Genomic DNA, 22,695 nt, shown 5'->3' on the forward strand with positions numbered 1-22,695 from the left:
TTATGTGCCTGGCATACTCCTTTAAGTGCGTTTTTAATAAATGTTCTTGTTTCCGTTGATTATCTCCCACGTCTTTTAATCAGTTGAACAAAAAATGCACAGGGTGAACACAGCCTAAAGAGGTTTTTGGGGTGATATCTCTCCAAAGCCTATTTACAGGCTATGTATCCCCTTATCATATTGGTGGGGAGCCCACACCTGACACTCCAGCCGGTCTGCAGTGCTGCCCGCAATACAAATGACCAATAGAATAGGAATCAGACAGCTCTGTAAATCATGTAGAGACCATGCTAGTGTTACTGCAGCTCGTGGGAGCCAAGCTGTAGCCCAAGCACAGCCACTACATAACCTAGCCTGGTCCTGGTTACTGTGTATTGTGGAGCTGTGGAACTAGCAAGCAATGCCTAACAAATACCCCTGCACGGAAATTGAGTTTTGATATATTACTACAGTCACGCATGGACATTGTTATCGTAGATTTGCTCGGATCACTATCTGGGCCAGGGGACTGCTGGAGTTGGTAAATGTACATCCCCGATAGTCTAAACAGACTGTTTTGTGTGAGTCAGTTGTCCTTCTCTTGCATAGGTTGTGAAGAATCAACACGTGTGAACAACATCCATCACGTCACATGTACCGCACAGCTTAAATAATAACAAAAGCATGTTTCCTCCAACTCCTTTTTTAATAAACTTAAGAACACATTTATCCTCCCCCCACCCCCATCCCATCCAGGACATCTAGGCCCAATTTAAAAACCAAAATAAAAGAACAAAACCAAATAAGTAATAAATGAAAACGGAACTTGAATTGGTTTGTCCAGAGGCTACGAGTCATAATCTTCCTCCTCATTACAGCCAGCAGGCAGCGATGGAGCTGGCAAAGAGGGCAGAGCAGCAGGTGCCAAGGGCATGACTGGTACAGATTGAAAATGTAGGAAGGATGGAGCTGGAGGAGTACTGCAAAAGAAACCGAAATCATAAAAAAGGTAAGAACGAACAAAATGTGTCATTTATACAGGAACTGACAAAAAGATCTTTGGGCATCTAACCAATGATTACTATTACACTGGCGTTTTGAATATTTAAAGTCTGAAAAAGGGTAATAAATTATAGTTTAGAAATATCTATCTACGGGCACACACACACACACCAAAAAGAAACATCTTGGTATATAGGATTGTGGACATTGACAACACATGTAGATACTTTGGCATATGCAACATTTTAATAAAGCAATCCCACTTTATTCCTTAATATGAAACATATGTAGACCGTTTTCAAACCTTTGATAGTTCTACATCTTATTCCTGTTTGTTATTAAAAAGAAAAAACCATAATGAGAAACATTTTGAGCTTTAAGTGGATCTTTCATCAGAAAAACAGGGGTTTTAGTTTTAATAAGCCCATAGCTAGATGGGGCTTCTCGTCAAGATTTTGGGCATACCTCTGTTAGAAAATAATATTTTAATATCTATGTTCCCTGTATTTTTATATATCTATATAATGTCTAACTAAAGATGGCGTTGGCTGGTTTTTATAGTTTCATTTAAGATTTATCTCAGTTCCGGCCAGCGCCCAGTAATGCTTAAAACTATACAACTGGCCTTGCGTAGAAGAGTAATGAGCTTTCGCTATATTTGGAAATACCTGTAAAAGGGGCACTGTGATTGGCAATAAAGCTACTTATGCACCACGAGCCATCAGTGTTTCCATATAAGAAGCCCCAACCTGACCTTGTGTATGACTTTTTTTTTTATTTTATTTTATTTAGTTTTTTCATTTTCATTTCCAGCAAAAGTACATTTCAAAACATAAATTATAACAAACATAATCTTAACCCTCCAAACTTCACACAACTTAACTGCTCTAAAACTGGTGCTGCCCTCAGCTAAACTAATAGAATCTCCATTATATTCAAACATTTCTGCGTACTCCCTCAAGAGGGCAACCCCTTCCTAATTCCACCCTTTCCACCCCCTAATCCATTCCGCCCCCCCTACCTTCTCTCTCCTCTCCCCTCACTTACCCTAAGCCGGGGTTCTCATGAATGATGCATAATCTCCCCCTTCTTGAAATAGTTCCTCAAAATTCGTAGCTTCCTTCCGATAAAAATCGGGTCTCAGCATTTTACTTAAAAAGGACCTAAGTTGTACGTTTCTCCAATATCCCAGTAATACTGGGCCTTGTATCTCCTGTTCTCCTAGCCACTCCTCCTGTACGCTACTCCTCCTAAGAAGACCAACTCTAAATTTACCCCCTTCAATCCACTGTTTAAATAAGGAGTCTCCCAAGCTTTGAGGGAACTTCGGGTTACCAACAATGGGGGGGGGTCATCATTGAATTATTCGGTAGCAGCTCTCTTCGTACTATTGCCTCATTGCAAACTGCCAGTGTGGCTCCTACCATAGGATGTTGTCTTACTTCATTCTGATCTATGTCTCGGCACCGGGTAAACATTGCAAAGGGATTAATGTTAAATCTTGTTCTATGGCGACCCATAGTTTAGTTTGCGTATGTTTGCACCAATCTACAATACGGGCCAAATGTACTGCAATATAATACCCTTTAAGATCTGGCAGTCCTACCCCTCCTCTTTCTTTGGGGCAGCATAATAATATCTTTCTTTTTAATCTCGGCTTTACCCTGCCCCAGATAAATTTCTGCTGGATACTCGCCAATGTTCAAAAAATAAAAAATAAATATATAAAAAAAAAAAAAAAAAACACAAAAAAAAAACACTGTGGTAACTTCAATGGTACACACACAGCATACGCTGCTACTTTGTGTTTCGTACCCCTGACCTAAATGCCCTCCATGTCTTTATTTGTTCTGATTGTGCATAAAAACGATTCCATGACTAGTGTAAAGATAAGGGGAGACAGGGGACATCCCTGCCTAGTCCCATTTCGGATCTCTAGATCTCCTGGAGAGAATTCCATTCACTCTAACCTTCGCTGATGGCATCTGATATAATCTGAGGATTCAGCTCAAAGTTATTTTTTTAGCCCCACATAGCTTAATGTCTCCTCCATATACGTCCAGTTAACCTGGTCAAATGCCTTTTCAGCATCAGTCGCCAACAGCATTAAATGGAATATTCTTTGACCGGGCTAAATGGACCAGATTAAGGGTTCTTATAGTGTTCTCTCGCTTCTCTTTTCTCAATAAACCCCACTTGATCATAGTGTATAATTCTGCCTAAACATCTTGAAAGCCTACAAGCCAATATCTTTGAAAATAGTTTTATGTCAATGCTTAGCAAAGAGATTGGTCTATAACTAGAACACTGTGCTGCGTCTTTACCTCCCTTCAATATCAAAGCTATTGTTCTAGTTGTGTCCTTTGGTAATGCCATCCCTGAAGCCACAGAGTTGAATGTTTTAACCCCTTAAGGACCATGGGTTTTCACTTTCGTTTTTTCCTCATCACCTTTTAAAAATCATAACCCTTTCAATTTTGCACCTAAAAATCCATATGATGGCTTACTTTTTGCGCCACCAATTCTACTTTGCAGTGACAGTCATTTTACCCAAAAATCTACAGCGAGACGGAAAAAAAAAAAAATCATTGTGCGACGAAATTGAAGAAAAAACGCCATTTTGTAACTTTTGGGGGCTTCTGTTTCTACATAGTAAATTTTTCGGTAAAAATAACACCTTATCTTTATTCTGTAGGTCCATACGGTTAAAATTATACCCTACTTATATAGGTTTGATTTTGTCGTACTTCTGGAAAAAAAATCATAACTACATGCAGAAAACTTTATGCGTTTAAAATTGTCCTCTTCTGACCCCTATAACTTATTTTTCCATATATGGGGCGGTATGAGGGCTCGTTTTTTGCGCCGTGATCTGAAGTTTTGAGCGGTTCCATTTTTGTATTGATCGGACTTTTTGATCGCTTTTTATACATTTTTTTTATGATATAAAAAGCGACCAAAAATACGTTATTTTGGACTTTGGAATTTTTTTGCGCGTACGCCATTGACCGTGCGGTTTAATTAATGATATATTTTTATAGTTCGGACATTTACGCACGCAGCGATACCACATATGTTTATATTTATTTTTATTTACATGGTGTTTTTTTTTATGGGAAAAGGGGGTTAATTTGAACTTTTATTAAGGAAAGGGTTAAATCACATTTATTAACTTTTTTTTTTTTTTACACTTTTTTTTGCAGTGTTATAGGTCCCATAGGGACCTATAACACTGCACACACTGGGGGACATGTATCAAAGATTTTACCCCTGTTTTGTGTGTATTTTTTTGTGCAAAATTTTGCGCAAGCCCTTTTTTTTGCACAATTTTTTTGCACACGTTTTGGTAGAGCATGTCCTCCAGATGTGGCTGAATCAGGGTACCTTGGAGTGACATCTATAGTACACATGGATTTATTAACTGCGTACTTTTTTTTTTTTTTACACCAAAAATTTTGCCGCAAGAGCTGTTTTTTTTGCGCAAATATAAGCCATCTTGGACTTAACGTAGCAAGATGCTCTAAATCATTGATTCTATTTTCCAAAGAGTGGATTTAGGAGATTACTATATTTACCCGCAATTTATGAAGCTTATTGCTCTTGATTGATAAATTTAGCGCTTCTGCACATAATTTAGAATTCGGGAAAAGGGGTAAAATGCTTCTACCATACACAAATAATGATACATGTCCCCCACTGATCTTATACCCAGTTCACTGCAAAGCCATAGCTTTGCAGTGATCAGGGTTATCGGCGGTTGATTGCTCAAGCCTGAATCTGAGGCTGGGAGCAATCAATCGCCGAGGGGACACGCCGGAGGCAGGTAAGATGACCTCCGCTCGTGTCCCAGCTGATCGGGACACCGCATTTTCACTGCGGTGGTCCCGATCAGCCCCGCTGAGCAGCCGGGAAGGTTTTACTTTCGGTTTAGACGCGGCGTTCAACTTTGAACGCCGCGTCTAAAGGGTTAATAGCGCGCGGCACCGCGATTGCTGCCGCGCTCTATTAGCCCTGGGTCCCGGCATCAGATACATGCCGGGACCGACCAGATATGACGCGGGGTCACCGCGTGACCCCGCGTTATATCGCGGGAGCCGGCCAAGGACATAAATATACGTCCTTGGTCGTTAAGGGGTTAATAAAAAAAGGGATTCAATATCTCCTTCAAGCATTTATAATAGCCTAAGGGTAGCCCATCAGGACCTGGTGATTTCCCTTCCTGCATTGAATTTATAGCCCGTTTTAATTCCTCTTCTATAATAGGCTTCTCTAGCTCCTCAATTTCCTCTTTATCCAATTTCGGTAGACCTGAGCTTGCTATATAGGACCTCACTCTTGCCTGAAATTCCGCCCCTCTAGTCATGGAGTTGTATGCATCTATGTTATACAACGCCTCTTAATAGCTTCTAAAAGTCTCAGCTATCTCCATTGGCCGATGTGTTATATTATGCGTTTTAGTCTGTATTTTTTCACGCTCTTGATTTTTGTGTCTTTGCCGCTATAGCAAACGCCTTGCCTATTTTATTACTATGCTGGTATATTTGACTCTTGCAATTTGTTAGATTCTTTTTTGCTTCATCTAAGGCCTCTTTCACACTATGAAATAGTTCCGTTTAGGAACTTCCGTCACTATATCGGCGAAACCCGGCCGTTACAAAACCCCTGACTGCATGCAGTAATTTTTCCGCCACGATGTCCCGTCACTGTATAACGCCCGTAATGAATTACGGGCATATACGGGCGCAAACGGGCAGTTACAAAACCCCATAGGCTGCAATGCAATTTAGTCACAGCCGTCAGGGGTTTTGTAACGGCCGGGTTTCGCCGATATAGTGACTGAACTGGTGACGGAAGTTCCTAAACGGAACTATTTCATAATGTGAAAGAGGCCTAAGAGTACATGTTTAATTTCTTCTCTTTACCTTAATTTTCAGCAACACATCTAATCTACATTTATACTCTGTCTCCAGTACTCTTAGGCTGCTTTCACACTATAAAATTCATCAATTTTAAAGATCCGTTTGATGTTCCTTTATGAAAACCCTGAAAATCGACCATTAAACGTCCGTTAGAAAATCCCATTATAGCCTATGGGATTTTTACATTATCCGTTTTAATCCGTTATTAATGACTGATGTCATTTTGTGACGGGAGAATGAACGGAAGAAATAGTGCATGCAGTATTTCTCCTGTTTCTATCTTCCGTCACAAAATAACATCAATTATTAATAACGGACTATAACGGATTAAAACGGATAATGTAAAAATCCCATAGGCTATAATGGGATTTTCTAACGGACGTTTAATGGTCGATTTTCAGGGTTTTCATAAAGGAACATCAAACGGATCTTTAAAACGGATGAATTTTACAGTGTGAAAGCAGCCTTCGTTCTTGCAATAACCTATTCAGTTTTTGAGTTTTTCTCTTTTTTTAATCGGGCCCCATGTTTAACTAATATCCCTCTTACAACAGACTTATGTGCTTTCCACATTACTCCTGGGGTTACCTCTACTGTATCATTTTTAAAGTACTCTTTGACCTGCTCCTTTAGCTCTGCTAATGTTATTTCATCTTGCAATAATAGAGGGTTTAATTTCCAATTCCACTGTCTTATAGGGATATCAGGCATCTTTATTACTATCTTTATTACTGCATGATCGGAGAAAAATATACTGTCAATTGATGCCGCCTGTAGCAACTCCACATCTCTGTTTTATTAAAAAATAATCAATTCTAGAGAATGAATCATGCGCGGATGAATAGCAAGAATAGTCTCTTTCTTTCGGATGTAGGATGCGCCAGGCATCCACCAATCGGCAGTCGTGTATCATCTTTTTACATTTCCGAATTGCCGCTGTACTCCTATGTGAAATCCCTCGTGAAGTATCCACCTGTGGTTTAAGTGCAAAATTGAAGTCCCCTCCCAAGATTAAAATCCCTTCAGCAAATTCCTCTAGCTTATCAAGTATTTAACGCAGTGCTATCCCCCGTTTGATATTCGGCAGAAATATTGAAGCTAGAGTTCTCTTTTGTGAAGCAATAGTGCCTTTTACAAATATATGTCTTCCCTCATCTCTACTACTATCTCCATATACCCACTGGATGTTTTGTGATATTAAAATTCTCGTACCTTTTCCTTTAGGATTATCTGTATAGCTAAGTGAATGACTTCTGTTGACCTGTATTGCTGCATGTAAGAGGCATCCGCCTGTATCGATACACGTGTATTAAATCTGTCTACTAATCAACACGGGGAGAAAAAGATCATAACCTCTTATTTTAATATTATTCTCCATCAGCAAGATAGAAGCCTTTCAGTTAATATACAACTGAGGCACAAGTGCCAGGGGGCGTTACTCGACACAGCAATAGCCAAGGCAAGTCCAGCCTATGTCATCGTTTTAACCTCCACACAAGCAGCTTGCATTCGCTTACCCTGTTTGACTGACATCTAATCGATAAAGAGCATTTGATTTGGACTTGCCCCGCGCTTTCCATGGGCACTTAAGCCTCATTTGCCTATTATAAAAAAAAAGCATCTCTCTCAATGATAGAGAGGACTATTGGCATAAAAAGATATGTCTGGAATCATACTGACTAGCTCTTTCCAGCCATGGACTCATTTACATTCCTGTTTTCTTGCCGACAGGTCCACTTTAAAAAGGGACTATAATACCAGCAGGACATCTGGCTGCAGAATCTCGGACAATGCTTGGAATATAATGTCACTGAAAAAAAACTGCTGCATCAAAGAAAATATAGGACAATAATGGTATTGGGTTAGGTGGTGGTGGTAAGTGATATAAATGGGTGACAACTAGCTGGATATTACCTCTCCAGATAACACCCATTCCAGTGTGTCACAGCAGCCAAACATCGGGAGCATTTCCATAAGGGCTTTTAATGCATGCCACATGAATTACAGTTTTTTTCGCCGTATAAGACGCACTTTTTCTTCCCCAAAACTGGGGGGGAAAAGTTGGTGCGTCTTATATGGCGAATACACACCTATCGTGGCGGTCCCTGTGGCCATCAACGGCCGGGACCCGCAGCTAATACAGGACGTCACCGATCGCGGTGATGCCCTGTATTAACCCTTCCGATGCGGCGATCAAAGCTGACCGCCGCGTCTGAAGGGAAAGTGACACTAACCCGGCTGCTCAGTCGGGCTGTTCGGGACCGCCGCAGTGAAATCGCCGCGTCCCAAACAGTTTACAGGACACCGGGAGGGACCTTACCTGCCTCCTCGGTGTCTGCTCCGTGCTAGGGATCCCCTACATGGCCGGCGCTCTCCTTTGACGTCATCACGTCGTCGCGCACGCCGTCCCGTCAACCAACAGGAGCGGCGTGTGTAGCGACATGATGACGGCGACGGAGAGCGTGGATCCCGGGGAAGAAGACGTCCGGAGCGTCGGGGACAGCGATGGAGCGACATCCAGGGCAGCGGTGATGGGTGAGTATTACCTCCTATACCAGTGGTCTTCAACCTGCGGATCTCCAGATGTTGCAAAACTACAACTCTCAGCATGCCCGTACAGCCAACGGCTGTCCGGGCATGCTGGGAGTTGTAGTTTTGCAACATCTGGAGGTCCGCAGGTTGAAGATCACTGTTGGGTTCAGAATCTTTTTTCTAGATTTTGCACCTTTAAAATTGGGTGCGTCATATGCCGGTGCCTCCTATAGGGCGAAAAATACGGTACCTTTGAAATGAGGCTTGTGACTGAATATTTGCAGCTGGGGCAGGACACATTTCTTCTTCGCCTTCTGTCTCCGTGCCTTCAGAATCCTCCTGTTAGGTCACATCAAAACAAATATATTAACTTTGAGATATTCTTGCAGCGTTTTAACACTTCAGGCCTTTTTATTAGTGTTTTCCATTTTCCTTTTCATTATAATTTAGACATTGCAGACAGTTGTCACTGCAAGATTCATTTCAAGGGAACTAAAAGACTATCTGCTCAACAGCATATGATTAAAGCTCCTGGGCAATTTCCGAGATGAAACAGAGGACGAATTTCTTAAAAACCAATAGACTTTGCAATGGACTTCCATAAAAACACCCCCTGATCATGCAAGTCTTATCCTGCCTCCGTAACAATGTGTCAGGTATCAATGAAAAGGTCTACAAACATGAACCCAGTTGCTGAGTTGCCCATCGCAACCAGATTGCTTCTTTCAATTTTGAAAAGGCCTCTGACAAATGAAAGAAGCGATCTGATTGGTTACTATGGGCAACTCAGCAACTCTTCCTCTGGACAGGATTTGATAAATCTCCGCCCATAGGATTCTTAATGCTGTTAAAAAACAGCTCAAGCAAGATGGCAGTCCCCATAGTAATAATAAACAAAAAAATAAAAATAAATACACATACAATTAGAAAATAAAAACTGATCTAATCTAAAAACAAAAATGTTGTATGGCACAATTTGCAATAAAACTAAATCACAACACACAAAAAAACTAAAACTGACAGATTTGTTATATAGAGCATGCTTTGATAGATATAAAATACATCTATACAAAAGTGTTACAAATAAACCCCCAACTAAATGCCATTAATAATTATTTGAAATACACATGATTTTTCACAAGTGATTTTAAAAGCCACAACTAGAGATGAGTGAACTTACAGTAAATTCGATTCGTCACAAACTTCTCGGCTCGGCAGTTGATGACTTATCCTGCGTAAATTAGTTCAGCCTTCAGGTGCTCCGGTGGGCTGGAAAAGGTGGATACATTCCTAGGAAAGAGTCTCCTAGGACTGTATCCACCTTTTCCAGCCCACTGGAGCACCTGAAAGCTGAACTAATTTATGCAGGAAAATTCATCAACTGCCGAGCCGAGAAGTTCGTGACGAGTCGAATTTACTGTACGTTCGCTCTTCTCTAGCCACAACAAAAATAAAAATTCTCTGAAGAAGCTCAAATGCAAAACCTTTAAAAAAAGTCAAATTTGTTACCTCTTGCTCAGAATCTGTTTCGGATTGCTTTTTGTCCTTTCCTTTCATTGCAGTGCCTCCATTTTTTCGACTGTTGCCCGGTTTTCGACCCCTTCGAGAATTTTAAAAGAGTACATAAAATCAAGTTTAGTTACAAGATAATACAATTGCAAAACACAGATTATGCTGTAGCTAAGGAATCCTGCAAAGTCATTATTGGTCGGGGTCATCATTAGAATGAGCAGGAGTAACATGCGTGGAGGTGCGCCTCACTCCCCAGTCCAGTCTTTATTTTAAGGCTATAAGGCTGAGAGCTGAGTGAAGCACACAACCACATGCTTCTTCTACTCGTTCTAATGATCAGTGGGGGTCATGGCCTGAGACCATGACCAATCAAAACTTTTAACAGGTCACAAGTTTTCAATAGATGACAGGTACACATAATGATAAGAAAGCCCATGTGCCTGGGGTAGAATAAGAAATAAAAAGACCCAAATACATACAGTCATGAAACATTGAAATGACCTACCAAAAAGAATGATAATGAAGGCCGCAGTGGTCTTCAACCTGCGGACCTCCAGAGGTTTCAAAACTACAACACCCATGCTGGGAGTTGTAGTTTTGAAACATCTGGAGGTCCGTAGGCTGAAGACCACTGATGAAGGTATTGACAGGCGGTGATGATGAGGGGATGATGACGGGGGTCTGGATGATTACATGGGGGGGGGGGGATGATGCATTTCCCACCCAGAGGCTTATAGTCAAGTCAATAACTTTTGCTGGGTTTTTGGGGTGAAATTAGGGGCCTCGGTTTATATTCGGGTCGGCTTATACTCGAGTATATACGGTATTTCTGAACGGTTAGGGTCCCTCATATCACTATTAGGAGGTGACCGATGAGATGGCTCCCATGAGGATCACACCAGAAGATTGGGCAGGGTTTCACTTCACAGCAAAAGATGCTTACCACAAGGCCACCATCCCGAACTTGCCTATTGATAACCAAACAGAACATGGAACAGTAGCTAAACACTATACGGTTCCAGTCTGTAGCAGTCCAAGTTTCTTGTTCACAACACCACTGCAAACGAAAGTGACTGTGGCTGGTTGTCAACAGCAGGGGACATAATGGACAGCAAGACACCAAATTTCCTTCTGATCAGCCCATGGAAATGGTTTGGGCAAAGAAAGGGGTGCGTAACGGATGTGCCACCTGTGTCTGGATGGTGGTCAAAGGAACTGAAGGAGCTGCTCTTGCTTGTTGAGAGATCAGACAATATTCTCTACTTGTGTTGAAACAATCCTGCTTTTCTCAGTCCAATGATTGTAAGCGCTCAAAATCTTGTTTTTACAATTAGGGTACATTCATATGGGAGGATTTTCAGTTACTTTTCTGCAATGGATTTTCTGCAGCAGATTTGTTGACTTCAATAGGGTCTGCTGCAGAAAACCGGCTATTGCTAACCTCCCCCCCCCCCCCCCACCCCACCCCGTAGCTGAAAACTCACAGTGAATGTACCCTAAAGCTATGTTCACACAGTGCAATGTCTGCACGGACACATTCCACTTACAGCGGAGCGCAGAACATGCTGGCGCTTAGAAATGCGCAAGGACAGCAATGCCTTTCATTGCGAAATCTGCAGAGAGAATATGTTTATTCTTTTTGCAGATGCCGGAATCGGAATGTCCGCAGCAGAGACATCTGGTGTGGAAATTCTGTTGTGTGAACAGTGCAGCAGAATCCCATTGAAATTAACAGGACTCTGCTGCAGCAGAATGTCTGTGCGGAATTATTCTGTGGAATTCTGCTTTGTGATCATCGCCTTACAAATCAATTTACATGTCCTTGTCTTTGCTGAAGCAGATTTTGCTAGCTATTGACTGTCAATGGGCAGCAAATCTGCAGCAAAAAAAGAAGGATATGTAAACTGACTCTTAGTATCTAATCTAGTCTTATTTTTGCCTTTATTTGTACAGGGATGCAGAATATGTTGCCACTATATAACTAATTATTATTATATGGCACAATGGGAGGAATTTATCATTGTCTGCTTAGGTGCAGACTAAATAGTCACAATATTTTCATGCAAGCCTCCGTTTTGTGACATTTTGAACTTTACACCTCGCTCACCAAGTGGTCAGGCCTATGCAATATCGAATTTTTCCAAATTTACACTAGGTAGTGAAAAATGAAAGCCAAAATCTACGCAAGCTCAGCGATAGTGTAGATTTCAGAAATGCTGTGCATGTCCGGCGTCACTGCCTGATTTATTAAGAGGGGAGATGAAAAAAGTGCGCTTTGACATCAAGACCGGCATAGGGCAGAAGCATAAGCCCCTTTACGCCCTCTTGTGGCAAGACCCAGTGTCCACACATGTAAATATTTACATATCTGTACTGTATGCAGTTTTGCAGCAATGTGACCTTTCCATCTGGATTTTTTTTTTGCGTTCTGAAAAACAAATCATTGACAAAAATAAGGATTTTTTTTTACCTCCGAGACACCCGCTCCCCCTCTGTGTGATTGTCTTCATTTTCTCCCTGCATATCTGGGACAGTGGCAACAAGGTCCTTTAAGAAGTCGAATTGCTGCTCAAGTTCTATACATTGTTTCCTGTGAAGGGTGAATAGGGTTACGGTTATTCAATCACAATCAGCCATAGGGACTTAACTTTTGAACAAACCCTTTACAAACAGATTAGCTTTCTTTCTTTCAATGACATACCCTTCAAATGGCATAGGGAATTCTAAGTACAGTTAAAGGGGTATTCCAGGAAAAAAATACATTTTTTTAATCTATCAACTGGCTCCAAAAAGTTACACAGATTTGTAAATTACTTCTATAAAAAAAATCTTTACCCTTTCAATAATGATCAGCTGCTGAAGTTGAGTTGTTGTTTTCTGTCTGGCAACAGTGCTCTCTGCTGACATCTCTGCTTGTCTCGGGAACTGCACAGAGTAGAAGAGGTTTGCTATGGGGATTTGTTTCTAAACTGGGCGGTTCCAAAGACAGGTGTCCTCAGAGAGCACTGGAGTCAGTTGATATATTTAAAAAAAAAGGGTTTTCCTGGATAACCCCTTTAACAATTTATCCATAAAAGTTTTACAGTAACTTACTAGTTCTTAAAGGGGTATTACAGTAACAACATTTTTTTTTTACATATAAACTGTCAAGAAAGTTAAACAGATTTGTAAATTGTAAAAAAATCTTTATCCTTCCAGTACTTATCAGCTGCTGAAGTTAAGTTGTTCTTTTCTGTCTGACCACAGTGCTCTCTGCTGACACCTGTCTGTCTGTCTGTCTCAAACTCTCCAGAGCAGGAGAGGTTTGCTATGGGGATTTGCTCCTACTCTGGACAGTTGCTGAGACAGACAGAGGTGTCAGCAGAGATCACTGTGGTCAGACAGACAATAACAACTCAATTTCAGCAGCTGATAAATACTGGAAGGATTAAGATTTTTTTAATAGAAGTAATTTACAAATCTGTAACTTTCTGAAGCCAGCTCATACGGAAAAAAAAAAAAATTGATGTTTTCACTGGAATACCCCTTTAAAGGGAACCTCAGATTGAATTACCCTCCTGTACATCATCCATGTTGTAAAGTGATGCCAATGGACCAATCATAGATAATAATAATAATAATAATAATAATAATAATAAATATATAAAAGTTAGGAGTAGCCGTATTAGTCCAGTGATGCAAAAAGCTTATGACTTGATAAAGTCAGGAATCCCGAAAGCTTGTCTCTACATAATCTTGTTAGTCCGATAAAAAAAGGTATTACAAGATACTGCAACTACAGATAATTTTGCGCATATAATATAAAATCCACTTTTACATGTGCGCACAACGCATTACTAATATGCTTAGCTCTTTCCAGGCATGGAGGAGTAGATGTGGCCAGCGTGACTGGAAGTGACCACTTCTAAACCTATATGACTAAAAAGAGCTTCTGCCCCCTTCTAGAATTAACACTGGTACAGTAACAAAAGGGAAAGATATTCCATTGATTTTATGGTGGCCAGTGGTTTCCTGCAGGAACCATGAAGAGGATAGAAGCAGACTACAAGAGCCATACCAAAACTATAGGAAGAGAACTCACAGGTGTGAAGTAGTCATGGTCTTTGCACTTCGAGATTGGGTCACCTGACAAGCTTTCTTCAGCAGAGACTCAAGGAACAGCTCAAGTGCACGAGCTGTCAGAATGTCAAGGAATTTAACCATTTAGTAACAGGGTAAGGGGGTTATTGATAGCTATGATCTTTATGTAAGAAATGTTTTTAATTTGTTTTGTTTCTGTTCTACAGCCCTGTCCAATGTCCTATTAGTAAAAGCTGGTAGAGAAGCTATTCTCTGACAGATTGGTTATAAAAGAAATAGCCGATAAGATGATTATTTTAACACATGAAAGTTAATATTCATCTTACAAGTTGGCTGAGAGAGGAAATGTTGATAAAAAAACATCACAAATCACACAACAGCTTCACGGACAGACCATACTGAAAACAGGACAATAGAGTGTAGAACAGAACATAAAATAGGTTTAGTTTTTTCTTTGTAACATATTGAGCAAAAGGCAAGAATAGTAAAACACATTAAAACGTGTTCATAGACTAACTTTTTTTTAGGATATACATATCAAATAGCTGTGGGATAAAAAGCAAAACACAAATTCAAGGTGGTATACCCATGTGGAATAAACCTATAAGGGGAGATATATCAAAACTTGTGCAGAGGAAAAGTGGTGCAGCTGCCCATAGCAACCAATCAGATCGCTTGTTTCATTTTTCAAGAGGCCTGTTGAATAGTTAAGTAGCAATCTTTGCAGATGATACTAAACTCTGTAAAGTGGTAAACACAATAGAGGACAGTGCACTGTTACAAATGGATCTGGATAGGTTGGAGGTTTGGGCTGAGAAGTGGCAGATGAGGTTCAACACTGATAAATGTAAAGTTATGCACATGGGGAGGAAAAATCCGGGCTGAGATTATGTATTAAATGGGAGCACACTTGGGACGACTTAGTTAACAGTACATTTAGCTGTAGTGACCAGTGTCGGGCAGCTGCTGCCAAGGCAAATAAAATCATGGGGTACATCAATAGGGGCATAGATGCCCACGATAAGGAAATAATTCTACCACTGTACAAATCACTAGTCAGACCACACATAGAATACTGTGTACAGTACTGGCCACCAGTGTACAAGATAGGTATAGTGGAGCTGGAGAGGGTTCAAAGGGCAACCAGAGTAATACGGGGGATGGGAGGACTACAGTACCCAGAAAGATTATCAGAATTAGGGTTATTTAGTTTAGAAAAAAGAAGGCTTAGGGGCGACCTAATAGCTATGTATAAATATATCAGGGGGCAGTACAGAGATCTCTCCCATGATCTATTTATACCCAGGACTGTATCTATAACAAGGGGGCATCCTCTACGTCTAGAGGAAAGAAGGTTTCTACACCAGCACAGACGGAGGTTCTTTACTGTAAGAGCAGTGAGACTGTGGAATTCTCTGCCTGAGGAGGTGGTCATGGTGAACTCTGTAAAAGAATTTAGAAGGGGTCTGGATGCATTTTTTGAGAGTAATAACATTGCTGGTTATGTATACTAGATTTATTTGGACAGAATGTTGATCCAGGGATTTATTCTGATGCCATATTTGGAGTCAGGAAGGAATTTTTACCTCTTTTTTTTTACCTTTTTGCCTTCCTCTGGATCAACTCAGTAGGGACTCATTAGGGTTATAGGTTGAAATTGATGGACTCTGGTCTTTTTTCAACCTTATGAACTATGTTCTGATTGCTATGGGCAACTGCACCACTCTTCCTCTATGCTGGTTTTGATAAATCTCCCCATAGTGTACATATGGTGAAATCTATGGCCCTTTTGTGGAAACCACCAACATTCAACCCTAAATGGCATTTTTCCTATGGTATGTGGGGTTTAAAATCTACTTATGTTGTGGAATATCTACATAAAAAAAAAAAAAAAAAAAAAAAAAAAATTTAAACTCATAGGGTTAAGAGGACAAATAAACTGGTACAAACCAGTGTGTGGGAACAAAATTAAAATGGTATTCCTGGCAAAAACATTTTATCCCCTATCCAAAGAATAGGGGACAAGATGTCTGATCGCAGGGGGCCCGCCGCTGGGACCCCCCGCATTCTATGCAGGAGCTGCGTCTCCAGTTTTGGAAACCTCCAGGTTTCCAGGACTGGGGACGTGACATCACACCACACCCCCTCCATTCATGTCTATGGGAGGGGGCATGATGGCCGTCACGCCCCCTTCCATAGACATGAATGGAGAGGGCGTGGCATGGAATCACGTCCCCAGTCCCGGAGGTTTCCGAAACTGGAGACGCAGCAGGGAGATTTTGGGGGTCCCAATGGCGGGCCCCCCGCAATCAGACATCTTATTGCCTATCCAAAGGATAAATAAAATGTTTTTGCCTGGAATACTCCTTTAACCTGGGAAAACATGTATTCACCAGATCCACAGAATTAGAAAAACCGAGCTGATTTCTTCGAAAAACAGCACCATGCTTGTCCTCAGGTTGTTTGCAGTATTGCAGCCCAAATTCATAGCGCACACAACCAAAGGTTAGGTTCACACTGCGGAATATCCGGGCAAAAAATTTCTGCCCAAAGATTCCGAGTGCAGCCAGCGCCGACTGAATCTGTTGGCACTAGGACCATGCGGACATTGCAGTCTCCAATAGACTGCAATATGTTCCACGTATATTTCCACCTTAACCCCTTAAGGACTCAGCCCATTTTGGCCTTAAGGACTCAGACAATTTAATTTTTACGTTTTCATTTTTTCCTCCTCGCCTTCTAAAAATCATAACTCTTTTATATTTTCATCCACAGACTAGTATGAGGGCTTGTTTTTTGCGCGACCAGTTGTCCTTTGTAATGACATAACTCATTATATCATAAAATGTATGGCGCAACCAAAAAACACTATTTTTGTGGGGAAATTAAAACGAAAAACGCAATTTTGCTAATTTTGGAAGGTTTTGTTTTCACGCCGTACAATTTATGGTAAAAGTGACATGTGTTCTTTATTCTGAGGGTCAATACGATTAAAATGATACCCATTATTATATACTTTTATATTATTGTTGCGCTTAAAAAAAATCACAAACTTTTTAACCAAATTAGTACGTTTATAATCCCTTTATTTTGATGACCTCTAACTTTTTTATTTTTCCGTATAAGTGGCGGTATGAGGGCTTATTTTTTGCGCCATGATCTGTACTTTTTTTTTTTATACCACATTTGCATATAAAAAACTTTTAATACATTTTTTATAAAAAAAAATTTTAATAAAATGTATTAAAAAAGTAGGAATTTTGGACTTTTTTTTATTTTTTTTCGTTCACGCCGTTCACCGTACGGGATCATTAACATTTTATTTTAATAGTTCGGACATTTACGCACGCGGCGATACCAAATATGTCTATAAAAAATGTTTTGTACGCTTTTTGGGGGTAAAATAGGAAAAACGGACGTTTTACTTTTTTATTGGGGGAGGGGATTTTTCACTTTTTTTTTACTTTTACTTTTACATTTTTTTACATTTTTTTTTACACTTGAATAGTCCCCATAGGGGACTATTCATAGCAATACCATGATTGCTAATACTGATCTGTTCTATGTATAGGACATAGAACAGATCAGTATTATCGGTCATCTCCTGCTCTGGTCTGCTCGATCACAGACCAGAGCAGGAGACGCCGGGAGCCGCACGGAGGAAGGTGAGGGGACCTCCGTGCGGCGTTATGAATGATCGGATCCCCGCAGCAGCGCTGCGGGCGATCCGATCGTTCATTTAAATCGCGAACCGCCGCAGATGCCGGGATCTGTATTGATCCCGGCACCTGAGGGGTTAATGGCGGACGCCCGCGAGATCGCGGGCGTCGGCCATTGCCGGCGGGTCCCTGGCTGCGATCAGCAGCCGGGATCAGCCGCGCATGACACGGGCATCGCTCCGATGCCCGCGGTTATTCTTAGGACGTAAATGTACGTCCTGGTGCGTTAAGTACCAGGGGTTAAAGGGGTACTCCGGTGAAATTTATTATTTTTTTTTATCAACTGGTGCCAGAAAGTTAAACAGATTTGTAAATGACTTCTATTAAAAAATCTTAATCCTTCCTGTACTTATTAGCTGTTGAATACTCTGTGTTGCCACTGTCTTGCCTCTTGAAAACGAAGTGGAGACGGCGAAACATGTAGAGGCGGCAATATAGTGTTTTTAAAGTTGTGTTTGAGAGGGAATTTTAGGTTGCTGCAGAACTTTTTATTGTGGAGGTCTTTAGATCCTACTTGTACTGAAATTATCCCTCTCAGCACATTAATTTTAAATTATGTTTTTTCTGGGATTACTTTTTACTCATTGAATACAATAAAAGTTATATTTTATAAAGGGGAATAATAAGAGGTGTTTTGCACCCTGGGCTACGGCCCTAGGGTTTGGATAATAGTAGAATACTACAGCGGAAATTCTTTTCTTTTTGAAACACAGAGCTCTCTGCTGACATCTCTGTCCATAACAGCATATGTTTGCTCTGGGGATTTCCTTTTACGCTGGCAGTTCCTAAAATGGACAGAGATGTCAGCAGAGAGCACTGTGCTCATGATGTCAGCAGAGAGCTCTGTGTTTCAAACGGAAAATAATTTCCACTGTAGTATTCAGCAGCTAATAAGTACAGGAAGGATTAAGATTTTTTAATAGAAGTAATTTACAAATCTGTTTAACTTTCTGGCACCAGTTGATTTAAAAAAAATAAAATAAAATAGGTTTTCACCGGAGTACCCCTTTAAGGGTACGTTCACAAGCGCGGATTGTCGCAGCGTATTTAGCTGCGCATCCGCTGGTGAAGGCCCTGCTGTATGCTGGCTTTATATGTGCCTGCTAGTAGCGGCAATACGCCGCTACGAGCAGACACAGTGCAGCGATGTGCGCGGCATACTCTCACATCGCGGCCGCTCTCCCTGCTCTGAGCTAGGCAGAGAGCTCTCGCGATGTGCGAGTATACTGCGACTCACAAATCGCAGTGTGCCTGCTGGTAGCGGCGGATTGCCACCACGAGCAGACACTAGTAAAGCCAGCATAGAGCGGGCCTTCACCAGCGGATTTGCAGCGTAAAATACACTGTAAATCCGCGCGTGTGAACGTACCCAAAAAATGAGCCAGGCCATTCTACAGGCAGAAATTTTCAAGCAGTTTTTCCGTTCACAAATTCCGACGTGTGAATTTGTGAACGGAAACCCATGCACCTGCAATTTCAAAGCGGAATTGCAGGCGGAAATTCCGTAGTGTGGACCTAGCCTAAAGGACAGGTGTGGTGCTGTTTTTACAAGAAATTAGCTGTTTTCTTCTATTCCTGGATAACACTTTTTACCTTAACGAAATAAACATGCAGAGTACACGTTTATTAAGCAGCATAGAGACAGAGGGGTCTGTGAACTACTCATGACATTGAAGGTTGGCTATTAAAAATAATAAATAATCTGTTAGCCAGTAAAAGGTTAACACACAGATACTTCAGTAGAGACTTATTAAAACATGTGCAGAGGAAGAGTGGTGCAGTTACCATTAGCAACCAATTAGAATGCTTCTTTAATTTTTAACTAGGTCTCTGAAAATTAAAATAAAACAATCTGAATAGTTACTATGGGCAACTAATCCGCTCTTCCCCTTAAAGTTTATGCGCGTGTCAATTGAACTATTATTTTACTTAACAAAATCCCTTTTGTACTTTTCGAAAGCCATTACACATGTAAGAATAAATCCAAGTACACGGCTCAAAAGAAATAAAGGGAACACAAACAACACAATGTAACTCCAAGTCAATGACACTTCTGTGAAATCCCACTGTCCACTCAGGAAGCAACACTGATTGACAATCAATTTCACATGCTGTTGTGCAAATGGAACAGACAACAGGTGGAAATTATAGGCAATTAGCAAGACACCCCCAATAAAGGAGTGGTTCTACAGGTGGTGATGTTTTGGTCACTTTTGAATGCTGGCGGTGCTTTCACTCTAGTGGTAGCATGAGACGGAGTCTACAACCCACACAAGTGGCTCAGATAGTGCAGCTCATCCAGGATGGCGCATCAATGCGAGCTGTGGCAAGAAGGTTTGCTGTGTCTGTCAGCGTAGTGTCAAGAGTATGGAGGCGCTACCAGGAGACAGGCCAGTACATCAGGAGATGTGGAGGAGGCCATAGGAGGGCAGCAACCCAGCAGCAGGATTGCTACCTCTGCCTTTGTGCAAGGAGGAGCAGGTGGAGCACTGCCAGAGCCCTGCAAAATGACCACAAGCCGGCCATAAATGTGCATTTATCCACTCAAACAGTCAGAAACAGACACCATGAGGGACCGCGTCTACAGGTGGGGGTTTTGCTTACAGCCCAACAACCTTTGGCATTTGCCAGAGAACACCAAGATTGGCAAATTCGCCACTGGCACCCTGTGCTCTTCACAGATGAAAGCAGGTTCACACTGAGCACATGTGACAGACGTGATAGAGTCTGAAGAAGCCGTGAAAACGTTCTTCTGCCTGCAACATCCTCTAGCAGGACCGGTTTGGCGGTGGGTTAGTAATGGTGTGGGGTGGAATTTCTTTTGGGGGGCCGTACAGCCCTCCATGTGCTTGTCAGTGGTAGCCTGACTGCCATTAGGTACAGAGATGAGATCCTCAGACCCCTTGTTAGACCATATGCTGGTGCGGTTGGCCCTGAGTTCCTCCTAATACAAGACAATGCTAGACCTCATGTGGCTGGAGTGTGTCAGCAGTTCCTGCAAGAGAAAGGCATTGATGCTATGGACTGGCCCGCCCGTTCCCCAGACCTGAATCCGATTGACCACATCTGGGACATCATGTCTCGCTCCATCCACCACTGACTGTGCAGGAGTTGGCAGATGCTTTAGTCCTGGTCTTAGAGGAGCATGCCCAGGCATTGTAGGGAGGTCATACGGGCACATGGAGGCCACACACACTACTGAGCCTCATTTTCACTTGTTTTAAGGACATTACATCAAAGTTGGATCAGCCTGTAGTATGGTTTTCCACTTTGATTTTGAGTGTGACTCCATATCCAGACCGCCAAGGGTTGGTAATTTTGATTTCCAATGATAATTTTGTGTGATTTTGTTGTCAGCACATTCAACTATGTAAAGACGAAAGTATTTCATACGATTAGTTCATTCATTCAGATCTAGTATGTGCTATCTTAGAGTTCCCTTTATTTTTTTGAGCAGTGTATGAATACTCATATATACACACACACTCAAAGGATACAGATTATGACAGGAACAGCTGCAGCAACTTTGCCTATTTCTTCATCGGTCTGCATAATCTTCTTGATCCTTGCCTGTATTTAAAAATAAATGAAAATTAGTTCAGATCTTAATATAAGTCATCTCATGTAGCTTTACAAGATAAGCTGAGTGTATACATGACTACTTCTGGCCATTATAAAACTTTAATTTGGCATTAATCATCATTTTTTTCCACTTTGAAGGTTCTGTCTCAAACGGTCAGTTTTCCTCGAGTTATGGTAGGGTCACACGTAACGGATCCGCAGCGTAATTTATGCTGCGCATCCGCCAGTGACCCGACCCATAGTGTGCCTCCAGCTGTTGTCACCCCCCCCCCCCCCTGCCCTGCCCTCAGGCCTGCTAGCAATCCGCCACTCCGAGCAGCCACACAGGGGTCTGAGTCGCTGCGAGCATGTGCAGTGTACGCAGACATCGCATATGCTCCGCAATGTCTACATACACTGCAGTACACTTGGTGGCTCCTTGGAGCGGCAGATTGCTGCTGCGAGTAGACCAGAGGGCAGGGCGGGGGGGGGTCGCAACAGCTGGAGGCACACTATGGGTCTGGTCACCGGCAGATCGGGCGATCGTGTTACGTGTGACCCTAACCTTAGGTTGCATTCACACCACGTTTGCTACGGTTTTCAGTCCAGCCACAAAACCGGATACGGGTCAAAAAATAAGATGACCAGAGTCACTATCTGACTCCAGTCGACGCATTTAAATTAATGAGATTCAGCGCCAGTCTGGCTGGGATACAGAAGCGCCTTGTTTTGAAATTTTCCAGCCAGGTCTCGCAAACGTGGTGTGAATGCACCCTTAGTGGGTAGAGACTGGCTACTATGATGTGTCCCATATACTGCACAAAGAAAAGACGAGATCCTGCTCTCCCATTTACATGAACACAGTAGCAGCAACCACAATATTACCCAGAGATGTGAATATAGGCCAGATTAGATAGGATTTCAATTAATTTAAACGCCCAAAAAACTGGCAAAACATTTTATGACAATCTCAAAAGTAAATGGGATTTTTGCTCAAGAAATCTTCTGTATGGATTTCAATCCATAGTAAACATGACAACGTAAACGCTTCATACACAGGCGGTGCTATCTGCAGCCAACACCTGCAGCGAATGAACATCAGCCATTACATTGATGCCCTCATGCAAGTTGGGCATTTAGATTTTGTGTGTGCCTGGGTGTAGTACAAAACTATTAAAAAGTAAGACTGATCTACCCCAAGCCCCCGCAGCTGCTGGACCAATGCTTGTGATCATCGCTACTTCCTGGTGATACTTTTTCCCAGGTGGAAAAGCCTTCCCAGCCAACCACTGACTGCGATGGTACACGGATGTGGCCAGTGATTGACAGCAGTTCCTGTGAGAACCATGGATCACCAGGAACAAGGAAGTATAGGGGAGGGGGGACAAGGA

General features: G+C 41.7%; 1 protein-coding gene across 1 annotated transcript in view; it reads right to left on the reverse strand.

Annotated features, from left to right (window-relative positions):
- Positions 1–678: 678 nt before the first annotated feature.
- The window catches only part of DRAP1 (DR1 associated protein 1), a 33,132-nt gene continuing 11,115 nt past the window's right edge, over positions 679–22,695 (reverse strand). Inside the window, exons 2-7 of the mRNA XM_056527357.1 lie at positions 21,241–21,313; positions 14,026–14,119; positions 12,415–12,534; positions 9,942–10,032; positions 8,683–8,771; positions 679–959 (exon numbers count right to left, since the gene is read on the reverse strand). Of these exons, the coding sequence (XP_056383332.1) occupies positions 827–959; positions 8,683–8,771; positions 9,942–10,032; positions 12,415–12,534; positions 14,026–14,119; positions 21,241–21,313 (600 nt within the window). The 3' untranslated portion in view covers positions 679–826. The remainder of the gene's footprint in view (positions 960–8,682; positions 8,772–9,941; positions 10,033–12,414; positions 12,535–14,025; positions 14,120–21,240; positions 21,314–22,695) is intronic.

The sequence above is a fragment of the Hyla sarda genome, chromosome 6 (genome assembly GCF_029499605.1).
Source record: "Hyla sarda isolate aHylSar1 chromosome 6, aHylSar1.hap1, whole genome shotgun sequence".
Lineage (NCBI taxonomy): Eukaryota > Metazoa > Chordata > Amphibia > Anura > Hylidae > Hyla > Hyla sarda.